The sequence below is a fragment of the Physella acuta genome, unplaced genomic scaffold, assembly GCF_028476545.2.
Source record: "Physella acuta isolate Inbredline_101_S28 unplaced genomic scaffold, ASM2847654v3 ptg000109l, whole genome shotgun sequence".
Taxonomy (NCBI): domain Eukaryota; kingdom Metazoa; phylum Mollusca; class Gastropoda; family Physidae; genus Physella; species Physella acuta.
Genome location: NW_026731629.1, coordinates 75286 through 88747, shown reverse-complemented (window position 1 = coordinate 88747; position 13462 = coordinate 75286). Strand labels below are relative to the sequence as shown.

Sequence of the window (13462 nt, the reverse complement as noted above, 5' to 3'; positions counted from 1 at the left end):
CCTATATATTTAACATGTGCACAAAACGAACTGTGCATTAACATCACTGTGTTCAAAGAAAAAAACAGTTAACATACGATTTTCTGACGCACTCTATTACTACGTTGCTCTGTCGTATTGAACTGTCATCGGCCGCGACCGCCAGTTTCTATCGTCGGCACTGACAAAATCCGATCGCAAATCTAATGAGTCGGGTGTATGTGGTGACCTCCACCGAACCCCTGAGATTAACTGACCGAACCCCTGAGATTAACTGACCGAACCCTGGGGTTGGATCGCACCCAGGATAAGAACCACTGATGTATCACTGATTGGTGATCTACCATATTCTTCTAGCTACATAATCTACCACTGATTGGTGATCTATCGTATGCTATTCCCCACAAAGTTGTAACAGCTCGGTACAGCTATTGTACCAGTAATTTGGGTACATGTATTACCCAACAGCGTTTGGTACATTCCCTACTTGCGGTTGAAACAAAAAGTCGCAATGCTTCTATTTTTGTTTTCAAAACGCAAGCACACATTTTATAAAATACTAAATTAAATATTAAAAAGCAAACACATTTTTTAAAAATTCTTAAAATATTAAATATTGAAACAACACATTTTAAGAATTTTTAAAATATTCAATATTGACTCAAAATTTGTAAAACTAATTCCGCGTCCTAATTAACGAGCTGTGACGTAATTTAAAGTGCAGCTGAAACAACAAAACTGCGTAGAAGTAATTAAATTATTTTAGCAACAAAAAGAAAATTTAAACCTTAAACAAACAGATTACATTTCGTGCTTCAAATTTATGTAATTAGGACCACCAACACAGATTACATTTCACACTCCACACCGTGTAGTTAGGGCGCCTACACAAATTAAATTAAGAACTTCAGATCGTATAATTAGTACCGCATACACAAATTTAATTACAAACTTCAGATCGTAAGATTTGGCCCGCCAACAAAAGCTGTATGTAACCATGCTGGAGATGTGTGGTTGCAGCCCTTTGCTCCCCAGGGGCCATAAAGGAGTGATGATGATGATGATGAACCATGCAACATACAGCAAAGACAGCAAGTTGAGAGTTGAAACTTTCCCGACATGAAAATGGCGGTGAGCTCGTCACAATGTAACGAAGCGGATGACAAGCTTATGTAGACACGCCCATATCTGGAGCTTCCGTGGGTGCCTTACCTGAGCTCCCCGTGGGTGGTTCACCTGAACTCCCGTGGGTGCCTTACCTGTGGGTGGCGACTAAGAAACACAGTGAGACGTGACTTGTATTATGGCACTAAACGCAATTTACCATTAGGAACTAATATAAGGAAAGGTTGGGCAAACTTGATCTGGGTCGTGTTACATGGGGATCTTTTCTCTGCGACCCTGCTGTTAAGGGAATATGGACAAACCGCCATCATGGCCACATAACATAGGCCATGTTAAAATAATCCTGGCCACATAACATAGGCCATGTTGAATATTTCTGGCCATCTAACCCAGGCCATGTTACATGACCCTGGCCATCTAACACAAGCCATGTTGAATATTTCTGGCCATCTAACCCAGGCCATGTTACATGACCCTGGCCATCTAACCCAGGCCATGTACCTGACACCTAACAAACAAATAAGGTCAGGTCGCTGTGAGAGACAGGCTTGCCATTTTCACCATGTAACCCGAGTTAAACTAATATGGGTGAAAACATTTCGCTACACCGGCAGTCAGCTAGTGGACACACGGGTCAAGACAATGTGTGACACCGGAAGGTTGGGCCACAGCATCGTTTTATTGTTAGTACCGCCGTCAACAAAATCGATTTGTTCAAAGATGTTTTTTTTAAATACTTAAAATTCCCATTGTTATGTAAATGTTTTATTGCGCTGACGACTAGGTTATAATTATATCCCTGGGGAAGCTCAGTTCAAGAAATGGAAAGATCAGATGACAAGCGGTGGACATTCGTTATCAAATCTGCTGTTGGTGAGGCGATCAGCACAAGGAGTTGATGAATAGTGCAGAGGACTTGTGGGTCAGTGTTTGACTACAACAACATTCAAGCTATTTTTGTAAGTTACCAGTGATGCTACTCCCCCCCCCACCCCACAAACACAGCATACAGCATACAGCATACAGCGTACAGCATACAGCATACATCGACCATCTTACAGCCTAGCTACCATTCTGTACTTCTGGTAAACTAGCATACGTTGGGGTAACATCTTGTGGTAAGCCGTGGGTAAACTGCCAGTGGTAAGCGGCTGGTAAAGCACTGGTAAATGTGTGGTAAACCTCTAGTAAACCTCTTGTAAACCTCTAGTAAACCTTTGGTAAACCTCTTGTAGACCACCGATTCTATTGACCACCTTGTCTAGACTGTTTAATCTCCGCCATGTTTTTAATCATCCGGGCTTAATCCCCCCCCCCCCCCATTCCCCCACCCCTCGCCGTATAACTCGCGAATTGTCTGTTTATTAACGCCATTGTCTGGATTCCCCCTAGATGCATCTGTATGGCAACACATAAATGTTGATTATTTTCCCTTGTTTAAAAAAAAATAGACCTCAAAATATCCACATGAGTGTGTATATTTAAATTAAAAACATAAACATCTCATTCAGAGATGTTATATCTTTAAGGATAATCGTATCTCGTATCATAATCTATGATGTTTTTTTTTTATTTTTTTTTTTAAATCGGAGCGTTTTGCATCATCGCTGTTTATTTGGAACATCGGCCCTCGTAAACTAGAAACACAGCGCAAACAGCGCAAATCCCGCCAAGAAACATGAACTACGTTTCCGCTCTTCACAAAATCAATTTATCGCCACCGCTGTACACGTTTCGTTTCTTTGATCTGTTAAAAAAAAAGTTCTAGTTTGAAGATAACCGAAATTTTTTTTAATCCGCGCTAGAAATGTTGATTGATCTAAACGCGTGTTATTGTTGTGATAGCTCTAGGTTGGAGGGGGCGGGGATGGGGGGGTGGGGGGGAGACGAATCTCTAATACAGGCTGCATTTCTTTATTTTAGTACTTCAATCTTTCATTTTTACTTTTATAATTAGAATTATTTATTTGATGAAAAATACTTTTTTTTCAAAATCTATTTTTAATTTACAATTATCAATATTTGGCTCAAAAAATAATCTAAATGAAAAATGGAAAAATATAAAGTATCCATGTCAGTTTAGGAGAGAAGCTAAACTTTTTATGCCGGTGAAAACATTACATTAGGGATGTAAAAGTTAAATGTTGGCGAAAATTTTAGATTGGGAAGCAACAAAGATGTATATAGAAATGTGATTTTAAAAATGGATATGGGTGATCCAGTTTGCATATAACGAGTCTATTTATATCGCCCAAAACAACCTTGGTGATATGTTTATTATTATGGGTTCATTTAGAAAGATTAACCTGAATAAAACAACGAACACGTTTAATATGAACTCTGCTTTGACAGTTTTAGAAGGCCATTAAAAAACGCTGATGATATTTCAACTCCTCGGAAATCCGTCAAAAGAGAGCCGGAAATGTAAAATACTACTTTTAGAAATATGAAAAAAAAAAAAATGACAAATATCATATTTTTTAATCTCTTGTTTTTAGAGATTATAAAACCACACTCTTAGGAATCTATAGAAGCACACTCTTAGGAATTAGGTTATTGAAAATCTATAATTAGAGGAAATTTAATTAAAAATCGATTTAATTTAGAAAAGATTTTGACAAGGATATAGGAAAGATAAACATAGGAGATTTTAAAGTAAAAAAAAAAATTACCAGTAAAAATAAATTAAGCGCGACATTACCAAAGTAGAAAAAAAAATCAATGACAGCCAAACAATATTTCATCACTAGATTACAAAGTAAGCAAACAATAATGATTTTATTAAAACAAATTAAGAAATTCAATTTTCTGAATGAGGATTTTATTTCACTGGCTGGATTTTGTTTATGTTGGGCTACAGTGGTGTCTTATTTAAATGCTTTAAAGGGTTGTCTGTGTGAGAAAAAAAAATGTAATTAAAAAATTGGTGAAAAAAAATAATTAAGAAGGTTGGATGTCTACTGAAAATGATTGTTTAATAAAAATAAAATAACGATCCAACAAAATAGTTTTGTGTCTGATGTCTTCAAAATTAGCTTTTTTTGTTTATGTATCTGCTGCCGAGATAGTTGTACACAATATGGCGAAACTATCTGCCGAAGATATGGTGACATTATGGAGATATCTGTGACATATAAATTGACTCTATGACAATATCTGATGAAGATATAGCAACACTATGCGAATATCTGATGAAGATATAGCGACATTATGAGAATAACTGATGAAGATAGGGTGAAACTATAAGATGTTTAAATAAGATGCAACGTTTAAATCCTAAACTGATTGTGTCAGTATTTACGTAGTGTTAGTGTCAGTCGAATCTCTGCAAGTGTGCTCATGCGTCAACCTGAATGTGTACATGTATCAGTACCAGTGTATATCTGTACACAGGAACATGTACATTTATGTACACGATATCAACCACTCTCCTGAAGAGACTACACCTGCCAAACCTTAAATATCCAATGTTAAATGGATATAATACAATAGATTTCGTATTGAATATTTACTTTATACTGCTTTTCTTTTGCATAGAATATTTTATGTGTATGTATTTTCCTCCTTTTAATGTAATGATAATTTGACTTGGATTTTTCCATTCGTATGTGATTCTGTGTGTGTTCATTGTCTGGAATGATGTATAGAGTTGTTGAACCTTACATTGTCTTGTACGGATAGCGTCCTGTGCCTAACTCGATGATTCAATTAGAATCTGATCAATTCAGTGGCGTAGGCAGGGGGGGGGGGGGTTAGGGGGGTCATAACCCCCCATAGACCCCACGGTATATATAAAAAGAATGAGGGGGGGGGGTGCAACTTGAAAGTTTGAGGGGGGGGGGGGTGCAAAACGAAAGTTTGTCCCCGGGTAAAAATTGGAACCCCCCCCCCCCCCCCCCCCCCTTGAGACGATTTTGGCTACGCCACTGGCTCAATTAGACACCTAGTAGAGAAACGTGAGCACCACGCATGTGTATCCACAAAACCCCGTGTATTCCTGTCAAACTTTACCGCTACACACTTTAATACTTACTCCAGCCTAATCAAATAATCTCTACGTTCATATGTGAAACATATTTCCTGCCTTTACTGCACTAAAAATGTGTTTTAAACTCATTTAACACACCCCACACAATTTAACGTTATGCTCTACATCAGAAAAAAAAAAGTCGTTGAATTATTTCAGCAGTTTTCCTTAGCCTTGAGATGTAGATTTACGTTCCATTAGCGCAAAAAGCGGCAGCACCTTTACCGCCGGGTTTACACAATAAACGTGTGTGTTGTGGGAGGTACTGATTCAATCACCTAACCACACAGAGAGTTCTCATTCAAGGGAAACAATTCGCTCGCGGGGTTGCTGGTGATACGAAGAGGGATGCCGAAACAGTGCGGACGTCTGGGAGCTCAGTGCTGGGACGACAGTCCTACCCTCGGGCGAGTGTCGTTTAAGACGCACGTGCTTCAAATACTCACCTTCATTCTGTTACCGTCCCCGTCCCCACAGCTATGGAACCTTGTTAAAAAGTTTGCGATTAAAATCTTTCACATTTGTGTAGCGTCCCCCCCCCCCACCGCGGGCGTCTTCTCTTGGTCTCTTTAATTAAATTTAATGAACAATACACCATCAGTTCACCATAAACTAGCGTGGACCCAGTTGCATAATTTTTTTACCTTTTTTCTAAATAAACAAGCATAGTCGAAAAAAAAAACTTTCCTTCCATATAACGGTTAAGTTCGGGAATTTTCATTTTCTCCTAAAAACGGTCGAAATTTAAACAGAGCCGGTGACCCTGGCTATATTTAGCTGACTCGGCGTTTCTTCCTACCGCCCGGGGGTGTATTATTTTTGTACCATCCAGGGGACGACAGGGAGGGTCTGATGAAATCAAACAAAATGGCGTCACCGAGGGCCTAACCAAAAAGTTTCATGAAACAGTGCTGAGATGAGAATTGATTTCTTCAAATTGACGTGGCCTTAGGATAGCCGCGTCTAGAATATTTCCCTCTAAACGGTGGGCGCTGGGTTGCTATATGGTGTATGTAGTATGTTGGCCTTTGTAGCCTGCATAACAAACTCAAAAAATTATAGACTGATTTTGGCATAATTAGTATAAATTGACTTTGTAACCTTCTTTCTTTACAGTCAATTGTAAAGAGTTGAAACGTGAATTTAAAATGAATCCTAATATATATATATATATATATATATATATATATATATATATATATATATATATATATATATATATATATATATCAGTGGCGGAACTAGAAATCAAAGGCTCCCCCGCAAAGAAAAAACTAGGGCCCCATATATATATATACATATATATATATATATATATATATATATATATATATATATATATATATATATATATATATATATATATATATATATATATATATATATATATATATATATATATATATATAATCTATATCTTAACTGAGTAATTTAGTCTACTACATTGCAATATATAACCATATATATATATATATATATATATATATATATATATATATATATATATATATATATATATAATCTATATCTTAACTGAGTAATTTAGTCTACTACATTGCAATATATAACCATTCTGAGAGAACAAACCAGAAAAAATTTAGTCCAAACTCATCTTGTGTAATTAAAATTTTAAAAACTTGTTGGTCAAAAATATATAAAGACGTTAGCTTGATCCGTAAATGGTTTCTCGCGTTATGTTTATTTTTTTCATTTTTGGCTTTTTTAATATCAATTTTGAAAATATTGATTTTTATAGCTATACTATTGTATAGTACCTCTTATTTAAGTAACAATTCAGAGAATCAATTGCTTTTTAATATACATAGTACAAAACTATTTAAATGAGCTTCGTGGGCATCCCTATTTTAAAGAAGGGCAGTAAGTCATGGAAGTAGTGTGATTGTTTACCTACCTTTCAAACTATAGCTCTTGTAGATTTTAAAATATTTTTCTACGCGACAATCTCTGCTATAGTAGACCTGTTTTTTTTTTTACAAAACCACTTTCAAGATGCATGAAAAACATAATTTTTGAAAAAAAAAATTCATTGTTTTTTGGTCGGAACTGGGTCCCTAAACGTCCTGGCCCCCCCCCCCCGCATTGCGGGGTCTGGCGGTATGGTAGTTCCGCCCCTGATATATATATATATATATATATATATATATATATATATATATATATATATATATATATATATATATATATATATATATATATATATATATATATATATATATATATATATATATATATATATATATATATAAAGTATCTTTCATTTGGATTTACTTCTCCCAAATTATGCTTGGTACATGTTTTAGCTGTGTCATCCCAAATATTTAATTAACAATGTTGTGACAACATTGAAACCTTTGTTTACTTAGTTTTCTTTATGATCTAACAATGTACGTGAGTTTATGTTTTAAAAACACAAGTTGTTTTGTTTAAGCTTAAGATTTAGAGATGTAGTTGGTTTTGTGTAAATTGTTTTGTTTATGTTATAAATTTATTTAGTTTATTTAGTTTATGTTTTAAGAGATGTAGTTGTCAAATTATTCACATTATAGGTGAGTCTAGACATGATATTGATTAAGATTTAAATTAGAGTCATACAAAATAAAAATATGCACTGTCAATATTTTATTTTGTTTGCAAAATTGCTATGGCAGAATACATTTAAATATAATTATTAATTTCCATCGCTTTTAGCTCTAATAAGTTAAAAACAAATTTAAATAATATTAGCATACCCGCTTCATTAATTCCCTTAATTGATTTCTAATTAATAACTATCCTGACTACAAAATTAATCTCGCCATAAAAGAACTGCAATCTTTTATGTCTGGTTTTCAAGTTAATGAAATCGACGCTTCTCATTCATTTCTTTCTATCTACACGTTTAATCTTCTCTTTTATTAGTTTCTTATTATTTATCTTTTTGTTACTGTCGTTTATTTATTTGCCTTATCTTTCAATAACTTCTGTTTATTTATATTTTTATTATTGTTTCTTTATTTATCTATCTTTTCTTTTATTACTTTCTGTTTATACATCATTTTATTATCGTTTCTCTATCCGTCTCTTCTTTTATTATTTTCACTTTATATATCATCTTCCTTCTATTTCGATGTTTTATTATCTATTTATTATCTGAAAATGAACATTTTAGAGTTTGCAATCAATAAATAAGGGAAGCAATTCCTTACCAAGGGAAAGAACTAGGAGAGGACGACGATCTGCAGATTTGTCTCCCGTGACCAGCTAGCGGACACGAAGGGAGGTAACAAAATCTTCACCTTGTTTGACAAGTTTCCCCTCCCCCCTCCAAGGGCATGTCACGTGCTCTTGTCGGCACGTGCCCTTGTCATCCACGCTCACCAATGAGCTGTTTCCTGTTCTCCTGGTGACGTCAATTTCGGAGGGGGGGGTAACTTCAGTTTAACTGGAGTTAGGGGCGGAGGAAAGGAAGGGGGGGGGGGTTAACTTCAGTTTAACTGGGATAATGGGTGGACGAAGGACGGGGGGGGGGGGAGGGGGGTAACCAGTTTAACAGGTGCTAAAGGCGGAAGAAGGGGTGTGTGTAACTTTAGGTTAACTGGGGTTAGGGGTAGAAGAAGGGATAAGTGTCAAATTTCATTGGGAGTAAAATACGTTGTTCTCTACATGTCTGTGTGTGTATGTGTGTGTATGTGTGTGTATGAGGGGTGGGTTATTACAGTTATGCATACACTCCTACATATAATGGAAAGGGGGGGGGGGGTGGAGTATTCAGACATAAGAAGAAGATATGTATACGGAATGTATGTTATTGGACATAGGCCGCTGACAAGAGCTTTTCAGACATCGCTGTCCTGGGCTAGTCTCTTCAACTGTCCCCAGGTGTATCCAGGCTAGTCTCTCCAACTGTCCCCAGGTGTATCCAGGCTAGTCTCTCTAACTGTCCCCAGGTGTATCCAGACTAGTCTCTCCAACTATCCCCAGGTGTATCCAGGCTAGTCTCTCCAACTGTCCCCAGGTTTACCCCCTTATAACATAAGTAATCTTTCTATTTTGTTTGTAACAGCCTACGCATGAATACCATCTGTAAGTGAAATAATATTTCCAAATTATATGTAAGAATGTGCGTATTACTTCCCTAATGTGTGTTATGGAATGAGCAATACGGCAGAGGGCAAGACAGATGCTAGCGGTAGAAGAAATCCTCCAGAAAAAAATTGAGATGTGTTGGCTACTCACTTAGGAAACCTGAATTCAGCATAACAAGACATGCCCTCACCTGGAATCCACAGGGTAAAAGGAAAAGAGGCCGACCAAGAAAGACCTGGAGACGTGCCCTGGAATGAATAACCTGGTCAAACTACTGACCAAACTCTGTACCAAGCACTGGTCACACTACTGGTCAAATAACAAATAAACTCCTACATACGAAAACGGAGACTTACTGAATTATCCGAATTAAGCCCAACTCCTACATAAAACAAAAAACTGAACTTAAAACTCCAACTAACACTTATTTGTGCTGTAATTGAATGAATACATTTTTTAAAAAATCTGAGAACTGGGATAATCTTACATTGTCATTTAGTCCTCAAGTTTAATTATTTCTGTTATACAAACTTTCACTGACGTCTTCAAGATTAAAAACTCGAGCTTAGACGATTGCAATGTAGCACGTTTCAATAAAAACAACAATTGATTTGTAATTTAATAAGCCAACTTAAATAATTAAATGTTTGTGATTTCTTTTCAAGGACATTTTTCCAGAAATTTCTTTTTAAAGTTGAAGACAATATACCAAGATAGGACCGCGGCTTAATTAGAGTTAATTAGAATTCTGATGAGACGCCCACCTATGTCATTTTAACACAAGCCGTTTTTAAAGATTAGCTGTGAAAGTTTGTTTTTTCTTGAGATTGTTGTCTAGCTGTTTGGTATGATTGTTCAAAATGTTGGTAGTTGATGTGGATGGTCAGTGTGGATGGTCGCTATAGTTGATGTGGATATTTGACTCACTTGCCCTATCCCCAGACACCTGTGTGGCGAAGGTCTATTGACCTCCACAACTCACTGGACCTGTAGTGGCATGTTTCAGCTGATCTGCTCCACCACAGTGACCTATAGTGGAGAAGGTCTATTGACCCCCCCCCCCAACCTGCACCTCAGTGACCCGTAGAGCAGGTCCCATTTTGATTTACCCGCACATATCTCTGCCAGCTCACATAAATTATCAAACAGAAGTGATAATACTACATCATCCTTGATTTGTCACACAATCACACCATCACACAATTTATCAAACAGAAGTGATAATACTACATCATCCTTGATTTGTCACACAATCACACCATCACACAATTTATCAAACAGAAGTGATAATACTACATCATCCTTGATTTGTCACACAATCACACCATCACACAATTTATCAAACAGAAGTGATAATACGACATCATCCTTGATTTGTCACACAATCACACAACCACACAATTTATCAAACAGCCTTGACAGCACTACGTCATCCTTGATTCGTCTGTGACATTGGTGACATTTGGCCGTCATTGAAACGTTTCATCCAGAAACGTTGGCCTTGGCGCACTTGTGAATAAAGGATATGACGTCACGCCTCCCGCCTCCCAGACACTCAGATTACAATCAAATATTTAACCACACGGCAATGTCTGCCAATCAAAGGCTCTCCCTTATGACCGCCCCGCCCCACTCTACCCCACCATCCCCACCACTGGTACAGTAAGTCGTATGACCCCCCCCCCACCCCGCCCTCCCCCACAGTCCCCACCCTTGGTACAGAAGTCGTATGACCCCCCCCCCCCCCCCCACCCCACTCTACCACAAAATCCCCACCCCCGTGCAGTACGTCTTGTTGCCCAATGTTAAAAAAATCAGTAGAGACCCAAACCTGAGAACAACCGCAATAATTGGACCACCAAAATCGATAACAAATCATTCAGTTTTGGAATTAGTGATGAAAAAAGTTTTTAAAACTTCAAAATTCTACCACTCAGCAAAAACAGAGACCAAACAATTTTTTTTATATATTTTGACAATAGTACACAGATTTTTGCCCCTACTCCCCCCTCCCCCCTAAAATTTCGGTTTTCAGACGTACCTAATTTGCCGTGTCACTTCACAAAGGCACTTCACAACCTGAACAACTCCAACAACACCCACACACAACTCTCTCAGCGTGGAACTTGTGCCTTCATGTGCCACAGGCAAAGTGCTAGAACATTTGAAAGTGTGGAACTTGTGCCACACAGACGAAGTGCTAGAACATTTGAAAGTGTGGAACTTGTGCCACACAGACGAAGTGCTAGAACATTTGAAAGTGTGGAACTTGTGCCACACAGACGAAGTGCTAGAACATTTGAAAGTGTGGAACTTGTGCCACACAGACGAAGTGCTAAAAGAATTGAAACTTGTGCCTTTGTGTGACACAGACTGGTAAACTTTTAAAAGCAAATATCATAACAATCACAATCTGATTTAGCGTATGAAACATGCATGACGTCATAGAGTGAGTACATTCTTTTACTCTGCTCACAGATTTCAAGAGAATAATTAGCCTGGTCCGGTTTTGTTAACTTTTTGCATCAGTTTCACCGCGAACAAAATGACGTCATTAATTATAAATAACTGTTGTCGGGGCTAAGAAGTATGTAGTTTTTACTAGCATCCTTGTGGAATTTGTTTACACAATTTTAGTCTGGTTTGTGTGGGTGGGGTGGGGGGGGGGTAGGGTGTTGAGATGGTCAAGCAGATCCATGGGGAGAGACCCATTGAGACAGACGAATGGAGACAGACCAATTGAGACCCATTAAGACAGACCCATTGAGACAGTCTCATGGAGACAGTCCCATGGAGACAGGCGTATTGAGACAGTCCCATGGAGACAGTCCCATGGAGACAGGCGTATTGAGACAGTCCCATGGAGACAGTCCCATGGAGACAGGCGTATTGAGACAGTCCCATGGAGACAGTCCCATGGAGACAGGCGTATTGAGACAGTCTCATGGAGACAGTCCCATGGAGACAGGCGTATTGAGACAGTCCCATGGAGACAGTCCAAAGGAGACAGACCCATTGAGACAGTCCCATGGAGACAGTCCCATAGAGACAGGCGTATTGAGACAGTCCCATGGAGACAGTCCAAAGGAGACAGACCCATTGAGACAGTCCCATGGAGACAGTCCCATGGAGACAGGCGTATTGAGACAGTCCCATGGAGACAGTCCAAGGGAGACAGACCCATTGAGACAGTCCCATGGAGACAGTCCCATGGAGACAGGCGTATTGAGACAGTCCCATGGAGACAGTCCAATGGAGACAGACCCATTGAGACAGTCCCATGGAGACAGTCCCATGGAGACAGGCGTATTGAGACAGTCCCATGGAGACAGTCCAGACAGACCCATTGAGACAGTCCCATGGAGACAGTCCCATGGAGACAGGCGTATTGAGACAGTCCCATGGAGACAGTCCCATGGAGACAAATTTCAAATGTGTTAGAGAACATACCCATGTCTAACAGGGCTACAGCAACATCCTAACTACTTCCAGTACTAGCTGTATTTGCGCTCTGTCCAAAAATGACCATCTTTGTTGGCCAATTCTTGGGCTTGCTAAACTGACATTGCCTACACAATGACACGAATGTAAAACCTATTCTAGTCCTACTCTTAGTCTCGAGATGCCTATTTGAACGGCTGTTTAAAGACACTAAGACGTCTGCGGAGTTAATTAATTAACGTTTGTTTTTTCTCGAAGCTACATTATTGTATGGCTTTCTTGAAACTACGTCACCAGCTATCTTTAGCACATTGGGTTTTCCCAAATCTTCCAAACCCGTCTCTGGTTAAACCCAGTTTAGAGTAATGAGAGAAAAAAAACTCATGACGTCATGTTTTCAGAATCCCTCGATGTCACAGACATCTACTCACCCACAAGTTCACTTCGCACGTGTCGAGTATTTAACAAACGAACACGCTGCTCGGAAGAAAATTAAACTTTTGTGCTTGCATTGTTTCCCTTTAATCTAAGGGAAATAACTCTCAGTGTCGGAACCAAGTCACGATTTCTCAACATCGTCTCTCTGTTTGCTTGCCCGTGACGTCATGACTTTAATAGAACCACCCACGGTTCTTTAGCTCTGACAGCGGCGTGGTCGGGGTGGGTTACCTGGTGTCGTTAAGTCACGTGATGGGTGTGGGTAGGTAACCCGCTGTGGTGTGGGTAGGTAACCCGCAAGGTGTGGGTACATAACAATACTAGTTCGCGCAGAAAAAAAAGTATTTAAACCTGCAAGGGCACTTA

General features: G+C 38.5%; 1 protein-coding gene across 1 annotated transcript; it reads left to right on the top strand.

The window, feature by feature from the left end:
* Positions 1-11941: 11941 nt before the first annotated feature.
* Positions 11942-12658, top strand: LOC131934533 (putative proline-rich protein 21). The gene has a single exon (XM_059290578.1). The coding sequence runs from the start codon at positions 11942-11944 to the stop codon at positions 12656-12658; it is 717 nt and encodes a 238-aa protein (XP_059146561.1).
* The last annotated feature ends 804 nt before the right edge of the window (positions 12659-13462 follow it).